The 27,414-nt window shown below is 46.6% G+C and overlaps 1 protein-coding gene across 2 annotated transcripts; it reads right to left on the reverse strand.

The window, feature by feature from the left end:
* Positions 1 to 74: 74 nt before the first annotated feature.
* LOC147247929 (striatin-like) lies at positions 75 to 27,299 on the reverse strand. 2 transcript variants are annotated; one of them, XM_086180157.1, is made up of 17 exons: positions 26,937 to 27,299; positions 15,388 to 15,491; positions 12,661 to 12,734; positions 10,206 to 10,284; positions 9,303 to 9,467; positions 8,111 to 8,246; positions 7,565 to 7,727; positions 6,532 to 6,642; positions 4,871 to 5,014; positions 4,617 to 4,753; positions 3,773 to 3,948; positions 3,477 to 3,524; positions 3,278 to 3,399; positions 3,024 to 3,191; positions 2,586 to 2,726; positions 1,725 to 1,913; positions 75 to 1,597 (listed from the first exon to the last, which is right to left on the reverse strand). In XM_086180157.1, the coding sequence occupies exons 1-17, from the start codon at positions 27,147 to 27,149 to the stop codon at positions 1,428 to 1,430; spliced, it is 2,340 nt and encodes a 779-aa protein (XP_086036283.1). In that variant the 5' UTR covers positions 27,150 to 27,299; the 3' UTR covers positions 75 to 1,427. The 2 variants fall into 2 exon arrangements, with proteins under 2 accessions (XP_086036283.1, XP_086036284.1); XM_086180158.1 differs by lacking the exon at positions 6,532 to 6,642.
* Positions 27,300 to 27,414: the final 115 nt, after the last annotated feature.

Genomic DNA, 27,414 nt, shown 5'->3' on the forward strand with positions numbered 1-27,414 from the left:
GTTCTTCAGCGTAGGCTTTTTCTCTCTCTCTCTCGGAACAAAAGGATCAGCATCAGTTAAAGAGTTTACAGCAGGTTTTATTTTGAACATACTTTGATATACAAACCAGTGACTGAGAAAATGGCTCATTGGACGCTGTACCCTCCACGTACAACACCTCACACGATCTGTTCACCCCCGGATCGCTGCCTCCTCACACCTTACAGTAAAGCGCAGGTCAGTTCCCCTCCCTCAGTGTCAGATGGTTAAGGCCTTTATTACTGCACTAATTTTCTGCTAAACACTGGACTACTGTAAATATCTGGACTTGATAACATCACACTGTAGTCAAGCATGTCCACACAATCGGGGAAAACTACATAGAGCACAAGCCATTCAGTTCAAGCAAGAGCAAACTGGCCAAAATCAATCAGCAACTCCTAAAAGTGGACATCAAGTTTGAATTGTAGTTATAGAACCAAAATAGTTTACTTTGGACACAAATGTTTCTACGGTCATCTTACTGCTCAAGTTCACAATTACTTGAAATTTACTAACAGACAGGCGATATACTGGATTTCATGTTCTGCGTCAATCTAGCTTTGCTTTGAAATGCACAAAATTGATTCCCCAACCAATGCACTCATCAAAAATGAGCACTCAAACTCACGCTGCACAGTAAATCTTAAGACTGAATATATACTTTTGTTTATTATAAGCATTTGTAATTTTACATCCGGTGTTAAAATCAACAACATTGTGACAACCAGATCCGTATCTCGTCCCTCCCTCCCTCCCTCCCTCCTCCTGAGACAAGCTTGTTAAAATAACATCTTCAAGGCCTTTTTACAGCAAAGGCACATTTGTAACAAGTGTTTAAAAAGGAAAACGAAGGCAGGCCAGCAAGCAGTCAGTCTGGGAAGCGAAGAAGAAGAAGTGAGAGGCTTCCGTGACGGTTCCAGTACCCCACGTCTGTGGAACAACACTACCGGAGACCCAACTCGGAGCGAGGGACACCAGAACCTCATGCGTCTCGGGAGGGGGAGGGGTGAGTGTGAAGTCAGGGGGCAAATGGGGCAACTTGAAACTTTGTTCCTCCTCTAACAGCTGTCCTGAACCTCTGGCTGGGGAGGTTTGGTGTGAGTCTGTAGGTGCTGCGGGGCGCTGCGGCCGGTCACACCCAGGCCTGCCTGGATGGGAGATGAGGGGCTACAGAGCAGTTCTCCTCCTGACTGGCCTCCCCGCTGAGCCTTGGCGGGGAGGGTCGCGGCCTGTGTGAGGCTTGCAGCTACATAGTCTGCCAGTCCGACAGGAAACCGGTGGGCTGTGTGGGGTGGGATTGGACCCATGCCTGAAGGTCTTTCCCCTCCTGTGTCTCTATTGGTCCCTGATCATGGGAGGATGAGTCAGAGAGGGGAGGGGGCTACAGGGAGAGACGCAGCTCCGCGTCATACGAACACCTTGGCGAGGGCGTCTGCGCCGGCGCTAGCGATGTAGCATTTTGACGGATGAAACGCCACATCGTGGATCGACTCTTCAAACTTCTTTCGGTGAGCCGTGAACTCCTGGATGCAGGTTTTACTCTCCAGGTTCCACAGCCGGATGGAGCAGTCGTGACCTGGGACACACAGCAAGTACTCAGCTACTGATGCTACAGATGGTAAAAGTACTGCACCTCTCACACACGCTGATCAAGACAAACAGGTAGGACGCTATGAGGTCACGTCCCCGCCGCTGATACTCACTGCCTGACATGAGATAAAGCCCATTGGGGTCCACAGCTAAGCTGGTCACCGCCTCCAGGTGGGCCACCATGGAGTGAATCAGCTTCCCGCTGTTGTTGTCGAAGAATTTAATGTGTCTGTCCTCCTGCGCGGTGATGGTGATGGGGAGCGTTGGGTGACTCAGGACCTTATTGATCTGACACGGAGGACCTTGATACAAGCACACAGCAGGAGCGAGTTTAGACGGGGCCGTGACGGGGGGGGGGGGGGTGCTGATAAACAACACAGCGTGACGTCGCCCCGCCTGGACCAGGACAGACTCAGCTACATCAAAACATTAAAGCACCTGTCTGGTACTGTGAAGGCCCCTCTCGCGCCAGGCAACAACTGGTGAGGCCCCCACACGACCTCTGAGGGTGACCTGTGGTGTCTGGCTCCTACTGAGACCAGATCTCTTCTGTGGGATCACTAGTGCGTCTTGGTCAGTCGATTCCTAACCTCTACAAACCACGAGACACTACAAGACTTGATGTGGTTCTGATCCGGAGCCAGAAATCAGAGTCGGTCCCTCGTCCTGACACGTGCCCGTTTTTCCAAACTTCAAGAAGAGACCGTTGAGTTGCTTCCTCATGTGTCAGGTGTAGGACAGTTGTCGTGGTAACGAGACAATCCATGTTACTTCAGTTGCCAGTGATTTTCACATTGTGGTTTATTGGCTTGTTCTGTTCCTCCATCTGCCACTAGATGTCAATAGAGCACCACAAATCTGATGGCCCCTCCACGGGATCAGAGCTTTGATTAGCGACTGTTCTAAGACTGTTGTGAGATCAGCCTGAACAGCTTTAAATACTCTAGTGACATCATCATCGTCATCATAGCTACCTGACTCCACGTTGGATTCCAGGCTGAGGACCAGCTGGCGCGTCTCCATGTTGAAGAGGCCGATCTCCCCGCTGGTGAAGGAGGCGACCAGGTGAGCTGGTTCGCTGCACACCAGGTCCACTGAGGAGGGAACACCCAGCTCTGGTGCACGACAAACACCCAGGAAGAAGAATAAAAGAGGACTTATACATGTGGGCATAAAAAAGGAACAAGTATCCAAAAAAAAACAACAAAACACTAAAATAAAACACATTTAAAAAATGGATATAAAAAAAACCTATTAAACAAAATTTAAATATGATAATAAATGTGCACCAGATCAGGCTTTAAAATGGATACTTGATAATATCAATCAGGCAATGAGGGTGATGCTTAGAGGTCCAAGGAGGTGTCTGCTGTCCCATGAAAGCAAATATTTAGAGGAGAGAAAACACTCACGTTTGTTTTCATTGAACACTGCGAGGGCGGGGGAGGTGCTGTTGGCGTCCCACAGCCTCACGGTCCCGTCAGCGGAGCAGGACAGGAGGCGCTGGTGTGCGCTGCTGTAAACCAAACCCCAAACAGAGTCGGTGTGTCCTGACAACTCGCCACGCAGCACCGAGGGGTCTGTCACATGACACAAGCCCAGCAACAGTCAGTAAACCTGGGCGCGATGTCAGAAAACTCCTCCAAACCAAACATGACGGCGTTACCGTAGGAGTCGTAGGGGTCAATGTTGGGGTTGGGTGTGTTCCAGCACTGGATGGTCCCATCAACACCGCCGCTGAAACACTGCTCCCCTGTGCTGCTCATGACCACGCTCAGTACCGCCCCCCTGTGGACAGAAGAAGCACCAAACTCAGAACCACTTGCCTGGCAAGCCTGCAAGAAAACTGTTGTCCCTGTTTGTACCTGTGAGCCCTGAAGGTGTAGATGGGTTCCACATCGAGAGACGCACTTCTGAGGACGACAGCGACACTCGTCAGCAGAGCCAGTGATTGCCATTCATTGTATAAAAGCAGAAGTGGATATTTAATGTAACAATCCTAAAACCAAAGATGACATCATCACAGACAGCAGAGAGCTGATGTGACGTCATGAGCTCTGTGTGACGGAGCTCAAGTCCCGCTGGCTCCGATCTCACCCTCTCCTTTCTGCTGCTGTCACTGCTCCTTCAGGTACAACAGAACGTTCTCCACCCTTCTTACTTTTTGGCAGGAGTTGTCTTTTGCAGGTTCCACATCTTGAGCGTGTGATCCTCGGAGGCGGTGACCAAGACGGGCTCCACGGGGTGAAAGGTCAAAGCGCGGATTCCATCAAAATGGCTCCGTAGTGTGAATTTGGGATTCCACGTCTTTCTCATGGCATCCTTATTGTTGCCGATCTGGGAGAGAAGGTCCAGTCAGAGCTTCACACACACATTCATGCCGTCAACGGTCTTTCGTTGCAGCGAGAAGGATTCAGACTTTTTGCAGTGGGCTGGTCTGAGGTAGCAGCTCTGATCCGCCGTGCTGCGGACGAATATGCTGGGAGACGCGCACAGGGACACCAAGTTAAAGATGTCGAGCCAAAACAGCGGTCTGTATTTTTTAGTGGCTGTTTATTTAGGAGGATGAAATTTTTTTCCTGTGACTCCGCCCACAGCAACAGAGCTACAGAGCACCGCTGCTCAACGTTTCTGTGCAGTGACCAACATCTCCGAAGGTGAAATCCTTCAGTAAACAGAAACTTACCCTTTAACCTGCAGTTCCAAAAGTGAGCAGCGGCACAGGACTTCAAATCCTGCTCTCACTCAACGTTTGACTCAAAAAAGTAATTTGAGGAGTGAAACAGTCCTTCTACGTCTCTGTGTGTGATGTCACCCACTTTAACTGCACTGAACACCTTTCATTTTAATGAAACTGACTCTAACCGTGATTCTGATCTGCACTAAAACTCAAGGGCGCTTCCTTTCTCCACGTCCTGCCAGAACATCTCTGGCTCCTTTGCAGAGGTGATAAAAGCGGAGATGGAGACGGTCTCACAGCGTTCCTTCAGCTCGTTCCTACTCACGTCGTACGCCAGACTGTCGGCCTCGTTGGCTACGGTGAGGCCAGCCAGCTCTCCCAGGCCCAGCTCGCTCTCCATGGCCTCGTCTGGGCCCATGATGAAGGATTTCCCCGAAGTGGGCGGGAAGGTCAGCGCCTCGACTGGCAGGAACAGGAACAAAGAGGAAAATTAAAGCCAGCTTCAGGATGATCTGCTGGCGTCTGATTCTAGATGAGACAGTTACGACATGAACACCGGTCTGCTCGACTCTTGCACACCTTCATCTGTCCGGTTGCCGTCATGCTCGTTGAAGCGCACTGCGTTGGGCCGGGACTGGGGGGCGGATGGAGGCTGCATGTGGGAGACGTCCTCAGCATCTCTCAGGTTAGCCAGCATGTCCTGCAGTTTGGACCGGTTCGGTCCTGTATGACACATCAGGTCAACAATGTCATGATGAACAAACGACAGAGCCGTGAAAACTCCACAAAATCAACCGATAAGAAGCTGAAACGGGACAGAATGGACATGGAGGGAAAGCAGCACTGAAAGGCAAGACTATGAATTAATAAAGGATAAAACAGAAAGAAGAGAAAATGAAGAGAGGTCAGCAGCAGAGTCCTTATTAGCTGAATCGAAGACGCAGAAAAGGTTGAGGCTCTTTCATCTTCAAGCGTTGGTTGTGTGGACGGTCCATGCTAGCAGGTCGCATACTGACGCATACCATGAGGTAGAATTTTATGAAAAAAACAACCACCTGTTTAATCCGAAATAACAAGATGATTATCTTGTTAATTCAGGAAAACGGGGCATAAATTTGAATGAAATCACTACTTCAGAAAAATAGGGATATTTGTTTTGTTCTCAGGTGAAAGCTGTTACAGTTGTGAGATCTCAGATCAGGGTGAGTTATTTGTTCATCCAGTTATGGATCTCAATATTCACATTATGAGAAGCACAAATCTTCCCCCTCATGAGATACAGTCCACCTGAGAGGATCCCTCCCATCCAATCTCCTCCTAATGGCTTCCACACATCCACAGAAGGGAAAAAGCACCGGCACAGTGTGACCAACATAAAAAGAGTGGTGCTCAAAGCAGAGGGGCGTTCCAGGAAGCAGGTCCAGGTGAGCACGCACGCACGTCTCCACTCACTTCCCTTCACTTCTGTGCACAAGCTTCACTCTGAGGGAACGTATTAAGGACTAACTCAGATCAACTGTTTAAGTAAACTCCTCAAGTTTATTCCAGCCCAGGTTCAGGCTAAGGTTTAGGTAGCCACGCTTTCTGGAACCCCCCTCCCCCCCAAGGAGAAAGAAACGTGTTGCAATCAAAGGAAACAGAAAGTGAGCAGAATTGTGAATTTCATGATTCACTGCCTGTAAAAAGGGAGTTCAGGGCTTGTGAATGTCGAGTGAGAGCTCTCGCCAGTCTGAGGACGACTGCGTTTCTCACGCTGGCGGAAACGCTTTTACTTGGTAGCAATTTTACCAGAGCAGCAGAGCGGTTGTACGGTAGCATGATGGCTGACAGATGACGGTGAAGATGGTGATCATCATGTTTTGACTGCAGGGGCGACTGACACGGGAAACAGATGACTGGAGACGAGTGCTGGCCCAGATGGGACACAGATGGAGAGACCTTAAGGTGAATCGGATATTTGAGTGTGCAGACGAGACGACATTGAGGCGAATAGAAATGAAAACATTCAAGTGGGACAGAAAAACATGCATCAGGCATCACAGTTTGAAGGGAAATGATGGCAACAGGTTTTGCATTTGCAGTACAGAGGACAGGGGAAAGATTCAGGATGAAGTGACAGACAAGAAGTCAGAACGATGCCAAGTAGAGGGCAATTGATTGGAGACTTTTTGGCTGAACTCAAGAAAAGTCAGGCTCTACAAAGAGAGGAGAGGGAGGCAGCAACGCCTGACGGGACTTACTCTTCACCCCCTTTTTCCCCTTGCGTTCCTTTCTGTACTGCTCCTTGAGTTTGGTTATCAAGCCCGGGTCCACGTCCCAGGCCTCAGAAATGGGACCTTGCTCGTCCTTCTCTACACAGGGGAACAAAACCAGACCGAGAGGCTGTTGAGGAGCTGCCCTGTGGCCCGGCGGGTGAGTGAGGTACACAGCCTCTTCTGTTCCACTCTCCTGGAGCTTCCTCATGTCTCAAGAACTACTTTTCTTCTAATGAGGCCGTGTCACCCTCAGAGATCACAATCACTGCGTCAGAGCACCTTTCGACTAATGTTTAATCCGTCCGACACAGGCTGACACCGACAGCAGCGGTGGAGCTGGACGTTGTTCAGGTGGACATTTGGATTCAGAATCATGACAAACTGGGTCTTAAAGGTCCTTGCTGGAAGCCTTTGGGATAATTGACGACGTGAAGGACCGGTGTGAAGGTTTTAGGACGGATCCTTTCGCAGAAACAGAGTAATCATAATTCCTTTTATCAGCATCACTGACGCAACTTTTGAGGAATTTGTTAATGGCGTTTAAAATAATGATCAGGTCCGATCTGCAGACGACTTTCTTTCTTATTTAACGTTTGATACAGTTACAGATTGTTGACTTTGGTGTACTACTACTACTACTACTACTACTACTACTACTACTACTACTACTATAGTGTTCTCATCACTAAACAACAAAAAAATCCTCCTCAGTTCTACTTCTAATGTTCGGGCCCACGGCCAAAGACCAAGAATGGCCTCAGAATTCCGCTGGTGCTCGTGGCACTAAAGTCACAGACTCGAGAGACATCAGGTTGACTTGTTGACACGTGGGAGTGTGAGAGACATTGTGGGAACACACAGCTGGAGAGATCACGAACAATGAGTTAAACAGAGAAACTGCAAACATCATGATTCATGACCACGTGATGTATGAATGACAAGTTCACCGTGACCACAAGTCACGTTTCGAGGAAGAGGCAAATTGAAACAAGTAACAATCTCCTCAACTAGGACTCACCCCAGTCGGTGCCGTCCCCGGTGCCTCTGGACTCCGGTGAGATGTCCATCTCATCAGGACTGGACAGGAAGTCAAAGCCCTTCAGGGCCTCCTCTGTGTCTGGGTCCTCACTGGTGTCCATACTGGCCGGTGATGTTGTCGATGCCGGCTTCTTCCTCAGAATCTGGAGAGGAAATTCGAGACCATTAACACTGATTGCCCTCAGACACAAACACGTTACGTTCTGGTCACGCCGCAGCAGCCGGAGGTAATCACGACCATTCCATAAACTAGAAGCACCGCAGCGAGTTTCAGGCCCAGAGCAGCTCGGTTCAGCGCTTCGTAGAAAACACACGATGGGTACCTGGAAGGTGGGTCGATCTGCACAGAGCCGATCGGGCCGGACAGGAAGTAACCACGCACTCTACGTACACGATAGAAACACATAAACCGGCTGGCAGCTGTGTGGAGGATGGGCCTGATCAGCATCGCAGCCGTGCCTGGCGGACATTAGTGGTTGGGAAAAATATAATCACATCCTTGTGAATAGAGAGAGTGATTCCATACCGTCCTGGACTCCACGTTAGTCCGGTCTTTCCCCTCGCTATCCTCTTCCTCGTCTTCATCACTGAACTCAGCTGCAGCATTCTCGATGAACTTGAAGGCCTCCAGCACGGCGCTGGTGTCGGAGAGCTCAGCTTTCCTGTTGAAGTGCACTGATTCATTAACAAACGTTTGACTGGAACAATTCATTTATAAACCAGGCAATCAGAGTCCAGCTGCTAGAAAACACATTTACATCCATCTGCTCCCTTCGTTCCAATCTCACGGCAACGCAGAAGTCAAACAAGTCTCTTCTTGAGACCACGTCGGCGTGACTGCAGCAGCTGACGTGCCTCAACAAAAACGGCAGCAGCAGGAGTTCCAACTGAAAACGGAGGTTCAGTGCCATCTTGTTGCTGTGCAGACTGAGATTATCAGATGGACTCCTCCGTCTCTCCGCTGATGAGACCCGTCCCAAACTGACAAGCAGGTTTGATAGACAGTTTAATCAGTAAAAGTCCATGGCTCGATGCAAATTTTTACGATTGTCTTTTATACAAAACCTCAGTATTTATAAGAACAAAATCCCTGTCAAGGAAAAGTAAATGAAGACGACAAAGATTTGTCCGAGTCGATCTTAGCTGATAAACACATATTTGGATTGGCAAAGTAAAATTCCACAATTTTTTCAAAACTTTCTAGCTTTATCCATTTTACTTACACATTTATTTGACTGGGTCAGTAAAGAAGAAGAATTGTAGGCAACTCTTGTTCTAAAGTTTAAGTTTGAAACTTGCACAGCAAGAAGGAAGAAAAACCTCAAACACGGAGCCGGTTAGACGGAGGACGATGAACTGAAGATGAAGCCACTTGTTGACGTCCGATAACACAGCCTTGAGTTTCTGCTGATCCTAATGTGATCCTCTTTTCCCCCCACAATTAACCAGTCAATACATTAGAATTTTTGCAATTTACTTTGGCAGATCTGTAACAGTAATTTAGCAAAAAAAAAAAGAAAAAAAGAAACGGCTCCTCTTCACCAAATTATAATCCAAGCCAGAGGGGCTTGGATGAATGACGGCGCCCGACAACCTCCGCACCTCCGTAGAAATACGGGTGATGCTGTGTCTGAGCTCTGGCCTGGTATTGCACTGCTTCACAGGGGGTATAACTCTGAACGGGTGCATCCTTAAATCTAAGAGTGTGACACGCTCACCCTCGGGTGCCCTTTGTTGACGCGTCCGTCCCATTGACCAAAGGCTCAGTACAGGTTCGTTCACCTGTCCTGCCGCTTCCATCCCCGGCGAGTCCCAGCAGGGCTCGGACACGCTGGGACTTCACATCTAGGATGGTGTCTGTGTAGCCCACCTCCTGCAGGTACCTGCGGGAAGGTAAATGTCAGGTAAAGTGGTAGTATTTGGAACTGAATACTCTCATTCCTTCTGAACACACAATGTGAAAAGGTTGGAAAAAAACGTCTGTCTTTTTTTTACAACAGAGCAAACCAAGTGCAAATAAAACTGGAAAATTTGATCTGAGCTGCGGAGGAGTCAAACTCGTCTCTGTCAAATGTGTCATGTCCCCTGGCGCTGGTCTAGTTAACATTATCTGAGGGGAGATGAGCTGCTCATCAAATATTACACCTTCCCTGGGGGGATGAAGACGCGGCTCGAGCAAACTGAGCGGATGACTGACAGAGAGAGGGTTGTCTTAGCACGTTATTGATCTGTCCCCTGACGCAGGCTGGAGAGTGGATTGGCCGCCTCATCAGCCAGCAAGTTGGGGCAGATGATGTGTGAGGCTGCCTGATGGCGTCTGGGATAAAGTATCGAGCCCAATTTATTTACACAGGCTGAATAGAGAGAGGGATCACGAGAAAGCTGCACTTTTCCCGAGCCAGCAGAGGCACGTAATGACGGCTGCCGCCCATGTGAGGGCGCTCCTATCATGATTTTTTTTAGTCGTCCACCAACTTCAAGCACCATCATGCTTTAAATGGGACTCCAGCCACACAGACAAACGCAGCTCTTGAACATCAGAGCATTTTGATACAGTTCACTTGTGATTCTGATTTCTAGGTTGAGGTCTGTCACACAAGGATGGAGGCGTGTGCACGTACTGTCTGAGGAGCTGGCGGCCTTGTTTCCAGGACAGCTGATTGTTGAGCGATCCGGAAGTCTCGTTCTCATTCGTCTCGTCTGCAGGAGAAGAGGAGGACACGAATCAGGGCTACGCAAACAGCACGGCCTCTTACATTATTTCCACTCTGTAAATACAACCAGAACATTCCTGCTTCACAGCATCCTGGCACTCCGACACCGTCAGCGCCTCGACAGTGGATTAGAGTTAAACGCATTTGAAAAACAGATGCAGGTTTCTCCTGTTTCTCTTTAAATTGGACCTGAAATGTTTCTGTCTCCAGTATCATCCGTATTCAAGCTCCAACTCACACCATTTACTGTCGGTCATCATTTGTCAGCTTGTGCACTGCTGAAACCATGACGACGCTCACCAGCAGTAGAAACAGAGAAAACATTCACATCCGATGAATGGTAATTGTTCTTGATGCTAAAATAAATATATCTACACCTTCAAAATGGCTGGTCTCTTCTCTGACTGTGCTCCACAACATAAAAGAGCGATATGTGTGTGTGTGTGTGTGTGTGTGTGTGTGTGTGTGCCTGCAGCATCCAGAACAACACACACTCTTCATGACTGTCAACAACAAAACAATGATGGGATTCAAAGCTCATTTTGATATTCAACAACATCAGCGCTCCGCTCGGCAGTCAGCTGGGACTTCAGCGTGGAGTCGAGAGACGTGTTAATGCGATTTGGATGGGGTGGGAGAGAGTGCACGCTGGTGTGTGGAGGGGTTGGGGCAGGGAGAGGAGGGGTGCCTCAGGAAGTGGGTCATGCCTAATTCAGGAAGGTGAGCAGCGGGCAGGTGCGCCACCATGTGAGCATCACCTCCTACTCCTCATCTCCCGGCTTCATTCCATCCAGTTAACACCTCTCCCCTTCACGTCCCCCTCGCCACCCTCCTTCATCAACACTTCAAGGGCTCGGGTGCTTTGAACAGGCCTCATGAATAGAGATGAAGAGGAGGAGAGGAAATATCGCAATCTGATTTAAGGACGGCAGAGGACTTGAACATGAGAGGCCAATTAAATGACAATCACGAAACAGGTAGCATAGTACTACCACTACTACAGAGTACTGCAACAGTGTGGTGGGAGTGGTGACGGTAATATTTTGGATTCAAAACACTTTGAGGGTTCTTGTCTTGGCGGCGTGGCTCAGCAGCAGAGTGGCTGTCTAGAGACTGAAGGGTCGCTGGTTTGATCCTCACTTGCCCCTGTGACCATGTTGGAGTGTCCTTGAGCAAGATACTGAATCCCTAATTGCTCCTGATGAGCAGGTTAGTGCCTCGCACGGCGTCACCTCCATCAGTGAGTGTGTGTGACTGAGGCAACATTGTAAAGCACTTTGAGGGCCTCTTGAGTTCATCAGTCACATATCAGGTAGGAGAACCACGGTGTCGATCAGAGTCCCGAACCAGATCTCTTCCATGGGTTGTGCTGGACCACGAAACTGCCGTGATATAACACACGACAAACCCAAACATCCATCCATCCATTTTCTTCTGCTTATCCTGTTGAGGGTGGCGGGGGGTGGAGCCTATCCCAGGAGCCTTCAGGTGAGAGGCGGGTTTCACCCTGGACGGGTCACCAGTCCATGGCAGGGCCAACAACCATTGGCTCTCCCAGCCACGCCTACGGTCAGTTTAGAGTCTGGATTAACCTGGTCCCCTCTTGATGTCTTTGGACTGTGGAGGAAGCCGGAGTACCAGAGAGAACCCACACAGGAACAGGGAGAACATGGAGACTCACCCAGAAAGACCCCGTGCTCCAGCCAGGGCTCAAACCCGGAACCTTCTTGCTGGGGGCCACAGTGAGGACCACCGCTCCACCGTGCTGCCCCCATCACAAACAGTTCCCAGAAACTGCTCTGGAACATAATTGAACTGAATGCATGCGTTTACATTTCTTTTGCCGTCTTTAAGAAAATGACGTGCTGTGTGGTTCACTGCAGCCTCATGATGTCACCTTAAAAATAATGATGGGAACGCTGAAGGAAACCGAGCTCCACTACCAAAGTACCGCGGGAGGCTGTTTCTGCTCCTGTAGATTTTTTAAACATGATTTTTTCAGAGTGTTTTGACTAACACAAACAAATTGCATCCACAAGAGGCGCAGCAGTAGAGTCGGTACATCTACTCGTACGATGAAATGCCCTTGAAGGTATAAAGAGAAAATACATAGTTGGGAATCATTATGGAGACGATCCAACTGCTTTCACACCGACAGTTACATTTGCCCAATATTTATACACTGCGTCCAACAATGGCCCTCATTCACCGTTAAGTAAAAGCCACTGAAGGAAACTATGGAGGCAAACAAGATGGGGCATGAATGAAGCCTTCACGTGTCGGCAGGCCTGTCACCGGAGGTATGTGAACTCAACAATCGCAGTGATTTAGAATGAGGAGGTGGAGGCGGCTGCACACTTACCAGAGTCGTAGCTGGGAGGTTTCATGTCACCTTGATTTAACTCTGTCCCATATTTTAACTTGTGGTATTTAGACCTAGAAAAAAAAAAGAGGGGAAAAAAAGAGAAATGGGTGGAGGCGTACGAGTAAGTAAACAAGGCTGATCAAACACGCTGGGAATAAGCTCTAAGTATTATGCATGGCATCTGCATAAGCTTTGAAACTCATTCTCAGTGTCGCACTCTACTTCTCACATTAGCTTGTTAGACAGACCCTGTTGTGTTAGGGTTGGATAGCATGGGTGATTAATATCGCAGCATAGAAAATTTCATCAAGATGACACGTACTATAATATAGTTAATGCAATGCACCTTATTATTTTCTATATCACATCATGTGCAGTGCAGATGATTCTTTTTCTAGCGACTGTACTGGTTACAAAATGGTGGAAAATAATGTCCGAATTTCCCTGGACCCAAGTTGACAGTTGCTTGTTTTGCTTGATATTCAGATAAGACCAGAAAAAAAAAAAAAAAAAATTTACAATGGAGAAGCTGGAACCAATAAATGTTACAAAAATGACTTCGTCAGGGTTCCTGCTCGCATTCAGAGACAAAAATTAAGATAATCTATCCACAACTTGTCGAATAGCTGTGATTTCATGATTCATCAGAGAGAACTGCTGCAGATTAATGATCCAACCATGGACTGAGTGCGTCAGCTCTGATGAAAATGCAAAAGCGCGACTCTTCAATTGATGTTCAGGCAATTATCTTCCATGTGTATCAACCGCCTGAAGAACACACTGCCACTTCAGTAAAAAGCTGTGTATCTCTCATTGGAATCGGGAATTTTGTTGCTTTTACAAACTGATACACACTGAAAAAAAGACGTGCTGCACACCAGGATTTTGTCTTTTCATCCTTTATGACACCAAGATGCAGTTTCCTCTGGTGACGCTTACGTGTCAACACCGGGACCAGCACCAAGAGAGCTCTCCCCCTCCTCTCTACAGTGCACCCCACCCCCCCACCCCCGTCCAGAGGAAGCACCTCCCAGGAAAGTCTGCTTCATTTTAAATTAGGTACATCCTACATTCAGCAAGATCTCATCATGCTCTCAGATACCTTCGGAGACATGACCTGTTGCTTAGCAACCAGGGAAAGTGGTAGTAATTCTGGGTTAAGTGCTGCTGCTGAGGCAGAGTCTAAGGTTATCTCACGGGAGAAAAGTAGATAAATATACACTTCAGGCCACTAGAGGATGATTCCACACTTTCAGAAGCCCACAGACGATGCTCCTCACATGGCCAAAGAAGGCAAAACCAAAGCGACCCCTCGGCTGACGGGAGGAATGACAGCACTAACTAATTTTGACACGTCGGGTTGTGGCTCTCCGACACCAAGACAGTCTCCCAGCTCTAATTAAGATACCTGCGACCAGTCTAAACCAGGTTTATGACCACTGATAGCCTTCTAAAATGGACATTTCAGAGGATCACTTTCCCGACGGCCTTTGAGATCTCTTCCTAATGAACGCAATTCATCTGGGGGTTTGTTTGAAAGCCGCTCAAATTAACCCTTTACTTAAACTGCCAAAATGGCTGGTTGATGGAGAGTTGCTGCTCTTTGACCACGTGTGTGTGGGTGAATTAGCCCAACCAACTTCGTGGTAACGACATCTCTTCAGTCTCTGATGGACTCGGGAGGATTAGCCAAGACATCGGCTCATTGGGATCCATTAAATGAATTCATTAATATCAGCACTTAACCTGAAGGCCAAAACCACAGAATTAAGGCCCTATTCGTAACTAACTGGGACGATTAGGGGGATAACACAAAAGGCTGTGACTGAATTTTGTTGGAATTTGGCAGAATAACAGAAGTTGCATTGAGGAATAACTGATTCGTGACCGGATCTGGAGCTGATGATGTCATATCCCCTAGGTGGAGGTACACGCTTTACGAGTGCCCTCTAGTACTCACTTGATTCTCAGATGTGCTACCCTGATACTTGTAATGTCTAAAAATAAATGGAGGACCTCTTATTTGTTCGAGGGTTTCTGTTCCGGGTCTGTTTGATGGCTTAATGTCACACTGTTTGAGACCCGTGACATCACCCGTATATTTCTGTTCCAGGGCGCTGGCATGCATCATTGAGGAAGTGGAATGTGGAGTGTAGCAGCGCCGCTACCATGGGGACCTTTATTGTGACCGTGACGGGTTGCTGGACTGAAGAATGACAACAATGTCATTCTTCTGGTTTACTGGAGAACTAAAGCTGTGACGGTGACCTCGTCTTGGCTGAATTCGCTGTCTTGTCCTTCTATTCTATCAGCATCAGACAGAAAACAAGACCTTCCTGCCAACACATGCTCAGTCGAGACACTTCACACCAGCTGGACTCCGGGGAATCTCACTCCATTACCACTACTGCTGACATCAGTCGCACTCGTACATGAGGAATATGAACAAGCAGATACAGAATTCTATTTCAAAATGCTGTACACCTTGTAGAAGCGATGTGATGCAGACTGAAGTGGAAGAGCTCTTTGTTGACCAGAGAGAACTTCACGACTCTGTATGCTATATTTCTTGATGGAATGTATTTTTAGGAGGGAACATGGAAAACATGGGAACACTGGAGTTGTTACAGGCCAGCTGAGGTGTGTGTGTGTGTGTGTGTGTGTGTGTGTGTGTGTGTGTGTGTGTGTGTGGGCAGTAGCAGCAGTGGGTGCTGGAACACTCACCTCTCTTGCTTCAGCGCGTACTCCAGCATTTTGATCCTCCTCACAAGGTCTTTCTTCAAATTCTCTTGGCCTTTCCTTTCCCCCTGCAGGAACGCAATTTGGGCCTGTAGAACATAAAAATAGGATTGTCAGGTCAGATTTTTGATGAGGAAGAGAAACACAGATGTATAAATAGAGACACCCCCCCCCCCAAAAAAATTTCTAGGCACCTTCAGGTCTGTTACAAGCCTTGCTTGCAACAAAGGCTTGACTTAAAAGACATCCTCCACGAGTCACCATCTAAGAACGACTACTTTTGTCAAGCCTGAAATAGGATGATGTCAAATCAATGTGTGTGGCATGATGGGAAGTAAAAAGCCAATCTGTACTATTCTATTTTAATCTAACCTACTCAACCTCCCACACATCAACTGTCCCCCCTCCCTCTTCTGAAATCTTTTCCCTCGCTCCCTCTGCACAACGCTGTCTCTTTTTAACAGGCAGCAGCTGTTGACGCACTCAGACTGAGTCAGCACTACATTGATGGGTACCACACACACACACACACACACACACACACTTGCAATGAGTGGTAGAGGCTCACTCACAGTGTAGCATATACAGCGGCAGCAGATAAATCAAATACAGCAGATGAGACATTGAGCAGAGCGACATCAATCATTCCGCAGGATCAAACACTGTTAAGACCGTAATGAACATCGTCTACACCGGAGCAAAACTATCCTGCCTCACTAAGAAACCAAACAAATCCAGAAAGTTAACTTAACGCTCCGAAAATCTGAAAAGGGGCATGTCAGCTAAGCTAGTTAGCGTTTCAGTTAATATGGTGAAAGTCTTTTCCCTGTTTAATTACATTTAACTACTAGATTGTTTATGTGGTAGTAGAAACTCAGTGCCTCTGTTCAAAACTTGAATAGTTTGAAATTACAATGACATGTTTAGGGCAGGATACAGGCTGAACAATTCACTCTCTAAACTTAACTTCTCGTATTTATTGCTTCACAAAATGTACCTGTGACCTGCTGCAGGCCCGCGTTCACTTATTGGTCTGTATATTAAACCAAATATTTATAGGGAAATACATGGTTAAGTTGTGATCAAAGGTTTGATATGTAAAAATTGATTTTAAGTTTTAAACCTGGGCTGCAACATTGTTAAAATGGCAGATGTCTGCCTTGGAGAGAGAGGGAGCATCAAAAACTGGTTAGAACAGTTGAGCTGAAGCTAAGCTTAGTTAGCGCCTCCCAGGTTGTCTTCGTTCACCAGACATTATCCTGCAACTGCCTCACAAATTATCATTTAATGGTGACCTGCACAGAAAGAAAGAAATACGAGCCCACTTGTAATAGCATGAGGAGCAAAAACACAATCAGCAGCTGCGAGAGTGGGCAGGGCCTGAGAGACGCTGAGTGAAAATTAAGATAAAACGCCATTTTAAATAGTGAGAAAAAAGAACATCAATGAGTGGCTTTCAGTGTTGTTACTGTGGCGAACACCACAATTATATAAAACACTGAACTGAGTCTGGTCAGTGACTCAGGGGTTACAGAAAGGTGAAGACGGCCTGAACGCTGTTTAAGTCTCTAAATCCTGAATTGTTTACAGGAAGGAGAATTAGCATGCTCGTGTTTCCACTTCAGCGGAATCCCATTCTCCATTAGCGTCAAAGCTCCCTGAATCACCAACAAGACAATAAAAAGTAAACGTCAGTGCAATTTTGCACTGAAACAAAGAAAAGTGGCAGATTAATGAAGTGCAGCGGTTATTTTGGATGATCGCAAATCAGCACAGAGGAGCAGGCTGACTGAACTGCTACCAAACAACAGTGAGTTTAGCCAGACTGCTCAATTTTGACATTAACACAACAACAACAAAAGAGAATTTTCTGTTTGGAATTATTTAATTCTTCAAACTATAAGTTAAAATCCCAAAGGAAATAGTAATGTACTTGAATTTCTGCATTTCACTGTACATGCAGAGGACGGTGTGAGTTTGAGGGGGCTTGATCGCAGGTTCACACGGATAGCAAGCAGCGCTGCTGCAGCCTGCAACAATGAGTCACGGCTGCACTTCAGTCTGCCTCTCAGTAGAGCACGGCCTCTCTCCCCATCCAGCCGCAGCTCTTCACAATAGGGCTCAGAACAACCTACCGACTCTCAGCTCCACTATGACCTGGTCCTTGTTCGGAGAGAAATACCTTTGTTGGTAGCAAAAAAACCACGAGAAAAAAACGAAACCAAAAACAACACTTAATTTAGACGGGAACAGTCAAACATGCCGACAATAGCTGTTATCTGTGTAGGTTCTCATTCATCCAGGTCATCGTAGATCGAAGCGAAGTAAAATCTGGTCAACTGGACATAAACTTACGTCCAGTTGACCAGATTTTACTTCGCTTCGAATAGCTGTTATGTACTCATAACAGATTTACATCATAGCAGATGATGGCTCTCCATATTATAGACACATACTTACATACAGTAAAACCTGGGTGCCTGCAGGGTGATCAACTGCTACGATCACGGCAAGTCCTTATTCTGCATGTTTGATTTGCAGCTATTCTAAGCTGGATCCAGACTAATGACTGACAACAATGTTAACAATCTCTGGTATGCATCTGACTTTCCACATCCTTTGAGCAGCCAGCGTCACTAAGCAGGAATACCGAGAGGCAAAACAATGATGGTTAGTTTAAAAAAAAAAAGAAAAAAAGAAGGTCTCTGACGCATTAATGAGCTCAATTACGTCAACAACAGGGAGCAGGTCAGATAATTGATAAAGAAAACACCACCGGAGTCAGAGCGCCAATGAAAGAACAAGTAAATCCTGTGAGGAATGTTTTAAAAAAAAGGTTTTATTTACTTTTACACAATGTGACAGTAAAAAAGAGTGAACCGTGCATGTAGTAAAGCCCAGGTTAGTTCTGGGGGATCAGAGAAGATACTAAAGGGACGAGTAAAGGCTCAGGAAAAATACTGCATATGGAAAATGATCACTGTTTGAACAGGGCCAGACTGTGTGGCTCCCAAAATAACTAACTCTGGTTTAAGTGGCTACGGTCCAAATATCAGTCAGGACAACTGCCTCGGGGCACTGAAACGATCTCACATGAACTGGATGACCAAATGTAGAAAATCTAGTAATTGCAGAGCTACTTTACTCCATTAACCGTTTCTCAACGTTTAACTGAAAGGATTAAATATTTCTGCATCAACTGAAGAATATTTCGACAAAGTCAACGGCACAGTAAAACTTTTGGCAAGATTTCCTCAGCAGATAAACCTTCCAGGCAAAGCCAGGCCTTGAAATCCTTCCTGGTCCGACACACAATGACAAACTCCATGAAGAGACGCACGAAACAGTTCAGCACATGTCATAAACGGAGGAGATGGAACTGTACATCTGCGTCGATTGAGAACTCGCGTTCACTTCCTTAAAGAAGTGCTGGCTTGGCATTCCACGGTGCCACAGATAGAGAAGAGTGCAGCTCTGTGAATCTCTGGCTCGCCATCTCCCCTCCATCAAACATTAACCTTGGGAGGAATGCAATGAGTCAACTCGGGCCATAAAGAGACACAGGAAGCATTTAATTCCAGGCCTCACACTGACTGCATTATTGGGCTGCTGGATAAGGGCTCCTTAGTATGTCAGAGAAGGAGACACGTAGAACGGGACGTCCATCTAGAGCGCAGGGCTTTTCAGAGACAGGAAACGGAGTTAGGAGAGATAGGCTAATGGCTCGGGAGGACAATGCACCAGACAAAACGCTGGTAGGTCAAGGTAAGAAAATGCCGCTTTGGCATTTTAGTCAGTCCTAATAGGGATCAATTTTCTGCAGTGACCAACTTAGCAAAGACGAGGACAAAACGACACAACTTAATTGAATGCCAACACATGAACGCATATTTAACCGACTTATTTGAGCTCTTCTCAACACGAGAATATTTAAGATGCCCCACTGAAAAAAGATGCACACTTTAAATCCTCTCTCTGACGACACCAACTGCCAGAGAAACAGCCAAATTGTGTTGAGCTGCAGGACAAATTTTCTTAAAACATCAGCGTCGAATACCGGCATCCAAAAACAGGAGCAAATCACAACCACCCATCACATTGATCTCTATTCCAGCAGCTCATAACCGGACTGTATTTCAAAGGACTTCCAACATCTGAGATTTGTGAGTTCCAGACATGTTTCCTTCCAGACTTGTTTAGCATCACTGACATGGATGTCCACAACACAATGAGGCCCTTTAATGAAGACAGAGAGAACACAGATTGAAATCCTGCATGACAAGACTGAGCTCACTCCATGTGTAAAAGACATTCTGCAGATACTTGTACAGCCTCGGGGCTTAGACACACAAACAAAATGGTCACGCACGCTGGCTCACTGGTTGCCGTCGGGACCGTAGAGGGAAAAGCTGCTGGTGTAAATCCCGTATTTACAATGCAAACTACCTCCCTTTCAATGAACGCTGGGTTTACGCTCACTACACAAACTCATGAGCTCCATGATGGCCGACCTGATAACCAGCCAAGTACATTCCAAACATGCCATTAGACTGGCAGCAGCAGAATAAGAGCAGCCGAACAACAGAAGCAGGACAGGTGCTGCTGAGTGACACAATTACTGCGAAGTAGGCAGCACATGTAACACCCAAGTAGGAGCAACCCCAGCTGGATGACCTCTTCAGTCTTTAGGCCCCTAAGTTTGTAGGTTTGATGCAAAACTAACTTTTCCTGATTTGTCACAAAGCTCGTCAGGTCTCAAAAACACGACATTGTTACAGTAAAAAAATATTGCCGTTTTAATTTTTTCTTCTGTCTGCTGGTTTTCTGATGGTTAGTAAAGGTGGCAAAAATGGATAAAATGCTCTTTGATGGTAAATGCAATACATTTTAGTCGTCTTATGCGTCTTTACTCCTTGTTCGTCTCCCTAATCTTACATAGTACATACCAGCTCACCCTGCCAAGCTGTCCGGGTCACAGCTCCACCCCCTTTACCACACGCCACACGCCACACGCCACACACACACACACACACACACACACACACACACTCATATTGAGCCTTTCAGTGTGAAAAATTACAATGCAAGAAAAAATGTCTGTTTAACTGAATAATATGATAATTAAGCTACAAATGCAGCTCCAGATCAAATTTGTCTTTTCACTATAAACTCTCGGTAAACACTGGCTTCAATTTCGCAGGAACCCAGTTCACGTCTTTCAAAGTCTTGTTCCCAGCGAATGCTGCTTGAAATGCAAATCTCTACTCGTGTGAGGCTGAGACACTATTCTTACATCCTCCTGAAGAATTCTCAGCAGCTACTCAGCCAGCTCCGGTCTCTCATCCAGCTGTCCGATAACCACCCACTCAGCGCCAGACAGGAAACAAGACTGGTTTCCATCGCCACATTCTGACAACGAGATCACCTGCAAAATTGGTAAACAGGGATCAAGTACATGGATCACGCCATCATCTGACTGGCTGTGGGCCTCGAACCAACTGCTACGTGTATTGCACTGCTCTGGAGATTATCTCCTCAAACGTCGACATTTCACACTGATCTATTCAGGTTGTGCTGCTCCAAGTATTATTATCTGCGTTATCTGGAAGGAGCAGCACTGCATCTTTTACCCCGACACATAAAACACAAGCGAAAGCCTTCTACTGCTACAGAATGCCGGGACAACCATTCACCTCTTTCTCAAACTGCTTGCATTTTCATCACGACTTCCACTTGAGCTTCACTTCACACTCCACCGTCACACTTCTCATGTCAGCATGACACTGCAGCGCTACTTTAAAGGGGGCACAAACAACAAACAGTATGTCGGACCACTTCAGGACAAGGGTTTCCCCTTCCAGAGTTGCTGCATTTACACTTTTACATGAGTCTCATGGCCATAACACACCCACCCAAACCCACACCCACCATCTTCCCTGACATATAGGCTGTGGGCCTGCAAGGTGTGACAGAGGCACAATCACACAGAAAACAAGAGGCATGAATGTCCCTCCGCCAGCCGTCAGGTGTGGCTGATGTCACTCACTGTCATCCCCTCTTCTAGCTACCTGCTAGCCAACTGTCCTCTGACCCCTCAGGAGAGCCGAAGACACAGTCATGACAGCTGGTCACGAGTTGCTCCTACAAACTGTGACCTGTCGCCATAAAGTGGAGTGTTGCAGCTTCTAAGCTTGCGTACATTCATTTATTTTCTGGTGTTCCGGCTCCAAGTAATTCTAAACAGTTTCATCCGAACATCAGTGGTGGAAAGTAGCAAAACAGTTTTAATCAGGACTGAATCTTTACCTTCTAGGGGACGTTCACTTCATTTCACGTCACATTTTCTCTCACGCAGGGGCAGATATTTCACAGTTCCACTCAGAGCAGCTCGCTGGCCAGTGGTTTAACCTGAGGTCAGCTGGGCTGTCACAGACCACACAACTAATACAACTCGGAACGCCACAGCCTCTTACACGCAGTCTCTTTATGGCTCCACAGTGTTTGAGGAATGGTGTGCTGGGAAGCAGAAAATTCCCTTTCAATGCTCAGTTAGCACAATTTTGTCCTTCATCCAGGACCTGATTGAGAGAGAGAGAGAAAAAAAATCCCTCTCAACTGTAAAGGTGTACTTGACTTCTGTTTCTGCTTACCTGGTCAGACTTAACACCGAACCAGTGGCCCAGCACCACCTGGTCTGTCAGTGGGCTCCTTGCAGTACCTGACCTACAATACACTTTGGCCTCCATGATGTTTTATCCTGATATCTTTTTAAAAACGGAAGCTAGTTGTTGCGTTCATTTGATAAAATCATGATCGTGATCATGCCATCAACAACAATCCTGATTTGAGCTCATTCTGAATGATGCTGCATCAGCTGTAAAATAAGGTAGAGATTCCTGAGGCCGGTGCAGTGACACAAGCGTGGCTACATGGAGGGGCGTGTCCAATAGCGAGACATCTCACTTTTGACAACCAGAGAACCAAGTTAACACGGATGACCTAAAGATTAGATACAACCCAGAGCTACGGAAGCAGACACAATGTGCACATGCAGTTCATCGCTTGAGTGAAGTGATAAAAACACGGTTGAGCATCACAAGCAGAGCCGGCAGTAGTGACGCAGCAGACCCTCAACCCCGCAGTGGTAGAACCAAGCCAGCTGGTGTGCGGCTCAGGACCACCTCATGTTCTCGACCCTTCTGGCTTGTCAGCAATGTCACACGGGGCTATGACCTCACAAGCTTTAGGCGGCTGTGTCACTTCTTCTTTCTGACGTCTTGATGAGTCGTTTCACTTTGGGAACACGTGTGATGCACGCTATCCCTCTGCACTAGGAGACGCCAGGCTTTCCTGTAGACATCGATACCTCTAGACAGCCGGGGGGGAATAAACATCATTTTTTTACATAACAGAATAAAGTAGAAGGAAGGTCAATATTAAAATCATTTGACAGCCTACACCATTTTACATTACTGTCAATAAACACTACGATTCAGGAATTCATCAGCACAAACTGTTAATGCAGTATGACACCTTGTATAAAAGTATAAATATACAAAGACAGAAACCTCTAGTTACATCAGAAGTTGACAGACACTGCCTACACAACAGTAAACGCACAAAACTAACAGACTTCAGATTTAAAGCAGAAAAGAAAGTCAAGAAACAGCCCGAACATGATTGCATCACAACACTGCACTAAGACGGCAGCAATTTGATCATTTGAGTACGTAACTGTATTACTGGCAACCTCAGACTCACTGTAAAAATGGATGGCAAGTTAGCAACACAAGCAGGCAGCGGCCCCCCACTCCCACGGATGAAGGCTTCAACTGTGACCGAAGGGAGAAGAGGGGCCGGCGGGTCTGCTCTGCCGGCCGAGAGCGGCTCTATGAGCCGAGTGAGTCCAACGGGGACAGCTGACCAGATAGAAAACACAAACCCTTTTCCACTACTCGCTTTTTAATCCTGTCACACTATACTTGACAAGTACTGCAATGACTACTTGTGGTGGCTCTTGCGACAAATACTGCAGGCTGGGTTTTCTATATCCTGCTTCCGGGAGAATGGATGTGAATAGTTGTAGTTTTAATATTCACAACTCCTAGTATTTCTGTGTAAATATCTAAGAGCTACAATATTGACAAAAAAGAACGTGTATTCCTTGTGGGGAAGCATGCAGCCTGCTTTTTTTGTACTTTCCCAATCTGAGGCACACACACACTGAGAAGGCAAACAAAAATAACTGCAGCTTGGGGGTGGACGAAGTATCGACTGAGGAATGACGGTGACACCCATTTCTGAATGCCAGGGCTATGCATGTGTATGTTTTCACTTGGCTCTGGCCTCCTTATCCCTGTACTACAGAGCAAAATATGCCCCTGGCTTTGTTGTTAGTCAAAGTAACATGAGACCGCAGTAGTACGTCACCTCACCACGGCAGCAGGCTCGTTTGAGGCTTGGCCATAGTTAACCGCAGTTACATCTGACTAATTAGACAAGTCACATTATATTGTTCAAGTTAAGAAGGATTTCCTTTAGAAATGAGATGGAGATTTACACCCATCCACTGAAGACAAATGGTTTCCGTCTGCACCCACATGGAGACCCTGCGTCACCTTCAACCTTCTCCCGGTGTCAAATTATGACTGCGGAGCGATACCGCCAGCAAGGAGATACACCATGGACCAGGGATTTCCCCACAACTGGAAGGCTGGGGAAGCACATGAGCTCTGCCTGGTCCGTACAGGACGACCTCAGCCACGGGGCCTGATGAGGATCTCTGCTGATCAGGGCGGATAATGCGACAATCTTAGAGCAGCATTTGCGCAAACTAACAGTAAATGTGTCAATGCTGCTATTGAGGTGCCAAGGATAAGTCACCTAGTTGGGATTCTAGGAAAGGATCCAAGTGAGGCAAAGAGATGTAGGCTGCTGAACGACAGCTATGAAATTAGCAGAGTGCACAACTGTATCTGCAATTACTGGTGTATTCATCAGCTATGATTTATGAATCAATGTCGCTCTTCAGCGCCAACTAAACAGACAACAACCACAAAGAATCGCTTATCTGACTAACACCAAGATAGCAACGACAGCTACAACCTTTCACCGATGCTCGTAGGCACATCAACTTAACCGAGTCAATCGATTGACCATCAGTGACCATTCAGCTGGAGTCTAATCATGACAGGCAGCAGCCGCGGCCTTACACAGGCGAGTACACGGGCATGTACGGTGGGTGAGGAGTGGCTCCGAGCAGGACTTAACAGGCTGGCTGGGTGACATTCCTACCAGCTCTGGGGTCTGTCTACCTCCCAAACACTGACAGAAGTCATGCTTCAAGTCCCCCACTCCAGGTCTTTACAGTCAATAAGGGAAAAAAAACAAAGGGAAGAAGATTATTAACAAGGCTGTGACATCACTTCAGGGACATTTTAACTTTTTTAATCATGAACGATAATCTTACTACAACACAGGAGTGTGATGACAAACAGCATGTCGCTAACAGGACGGAAGGCACCACAACGAACATACTGCAGATGCAGGATGGGGGTCGTCCACAGAGGCTCTTAGCCAACTGGAACTTTTCATTATTCATACACGTCTATTTACGCACATTTGAATGACTTTCCATCTTTCCTGCCTCGCTTCTGTCCCTTCAGTGCAAGCACAACCGCCCATATCTTGTTCAGATAAGAGCGCTGTACATACCGCAAGGATAAGGCCGCTAATTGAAATGTGACTGAAACACATGGCCTACAGCAGTTTTCAAATTGCAGGACGGCAAAGATTTGTTCAAGGCAAACTGTGTCGAAACACTACTTTAAAATAAATATTATGGCGTTGCAGAGATGTCCTGCCCACACGTCAGACTTTTAAAACATCTTTCTTTGATCCAGATCTCCAGAAAAATCCCACCATCGACAACAAAGAAAACAATAATAATGATCAACAGGTTAATATTTCCTCAATTATTGTAAAAGATTTTGAAGTTGTAATATCAGTTGAAGTAATTAAAATTACATTTTTTCTTAAATTCAGCAATCCTACAACAACAAACACTCGGTTGCAGAGGAACCAATGTGGAATGTTTAAGTTTCCCAGGCTGATAAACTGAAGAATAATTCTGCACCATGGTGATTAAAATGATTATCATAAGTGAAGCTGCAGAACTTTCACATTATGTCCAAAACTCTGACCAGCCTGAGAGTTAAGCTAACAAACAAAAACCGAAATGTAAAATTGAGTGAGGAGTATTTTGCCGCCATAAACAAACCACCCAATAAGCCATTTAGCCACCTCTCTGTGCTTTGCCTCAATTACTGCTGCAGCCTCGTTGATAAGCTCGCTTCATGACAGCAGACAGGAAGCTGAATACGCCGCCAGATGGAGGGAGCTGCGTGAGCTGAGTCAAAACCCCACTACAATGATCAGCATATCCGTGTCGAATGTAGAAACAATACTGTGTCTTCCTTTCGGCTCTTTGTTCACTGACTTTAATCAGTAGATAAAGGCAAGTGAGCTGTCAAATCCTAGCAGTGTGTGTGTGTGTGTGTGTGTGTGTGAAATAGGTCAAAATATGTAATAGTTCCAACATTAGAGCATGAACACTCAAATTAACTAGAACGATGTCAGCTCTCATTTACTGAATGGTCCTGGATGAGGTTTCATTAGTCGTTCCACGCAGATTCCATCTCGTGAATCGGTCTTAAAGTCATGGTGAGAAAACACAAAAGCAGTGGCACACTAAAACACCACAAACACAAAGAAAAACTTGTTAACAGGAGATTTTGGTTTGGACCCGAAAAAAAAACCAAATACAAGCAGAGCATTTCATATTTTTGATCATCACGTCTGATTAAACTATTACAGTTTCGGAATCAAAGGCAGCATTTAGATATTTAATCCTCAGGAGTGGCAATGACATGGCAATCAACAATTATATCTATCTATCTATATCTATCTATATCTATCTATATAAGTATCTGTTGACTATCTCAAGTGGTGCGTACTATCACCAGCAGGCTCATCTTGAGAGCTCAGATCTCTTCGGATTAGAAACAGTTCCTCCAATTCATTCAGTGTGTTATTCTGGATCTGTGATTACATGCAACAGAGCTTTACATGCATCAACTAAGCCAGTTAGCTCCTGCGTGTGTTTCAATACGTTTTTGGACAAGCTCACTTCTCTACTGGCTTTGCTAGTAAATGTAACATTTAGCATTCACTGAGACGTGAAATGGACTTAAACTCTCCAACACGCAAGTAAACACTTTAAGCCACCGTGTCCACACAGAGAGCAGGCAAACAAGTTCAGTTCGAGTGAGGAGGTCGCCAAAACCCGTCGTTCAGTCGGATCATGGGGGGCGCTGCAGCGCCTTTAGCTCCTGAGCTAAAGCTAACAAGCTAGCCTAGCAACGAGAACAATCACACACAGAAACTCACAACCAGTTCCCGGAGAGGAATAACGCCTCGCCTCGACACTGCCACTCATATACGACCGTGTAGGTACAAAATGTGGTAATTTTCACCTGTAATTCTGCCCGCTCCACTTCCCATTGTGCCCTCTCTACTTCGAAACGGGCCCATTCGTGCTGCAGGAAGTGTAAAATCCCCGGGATACTGTACTGCGCCCTCGCCGCCTCCCCAGCGTCGCCATCAGGTAGCGGTCCTTTAGCGCCGCCGGGTAAAACCGAGTTGTTATTGTTGTTGAAGAACACACCGGGCCCCGCCTGTTCGTCCATGGCCGGGCTCGGTGAAAAGGTTGGTCCGTGTTCTCACTGGATCTGTGTGCTAAATACAGACGGCAAGGTGGAAGGTTGTCGACGGCGGTCCGTCTCCTCTAGTCCGAGGAATGGACTCACTTTCTGACAGCTAGCTGTCATTGAATGACGTCAGCGAGAATGGACCCGCCCACAGCATGTATGTTTGGGGGGCTCGATTCATTCAGCCAGACATCCCGGAGGAGCAGACGCTCGTTTATTACACATCTATTAAACCGGAGAGGAA

This window comes from Aulostomus chinensis, chromosome 16 (assembly GCF_037954235.1).
Source record: "Aulostomus chinensis isolate RoL2024-O1b breed Wild chromosome 16, RoL_Achi_v1.0, whole genome shotgun sequence".
Lineage (NCBI taxonomy): Eukaryota > Metazoa > Chordata > Actinopteri > Syngnathiformes > Aulostomidae > Aulostomus > Aulostomus chinensis.

Bases quoted from the DNA above. Each gene is read 5' to 3' on its own strand.
- LOC147247929 (XM_086180157.1), bottom strand. From the start codon at position 27,149: ATGGACGAACAGGCGGGGCCCGGTGTGTTCTTCAACAACAATAACAAC. The intron at 6,643-7,564 runs GTGAGTCCTAGT...TCCCCTGTGTAG, and splicing joins CGGGGACGGCACCGACTGGG to AGAAGGACGAGCAAGGTCCC. The intron at 1,598-1,724 runs GTGAGTATCAGC...TGTGTGTCCCAG, and splicing joins GCTTTATCTCATGTCAGGCA to GTCACGACTGCTCCATCCGG.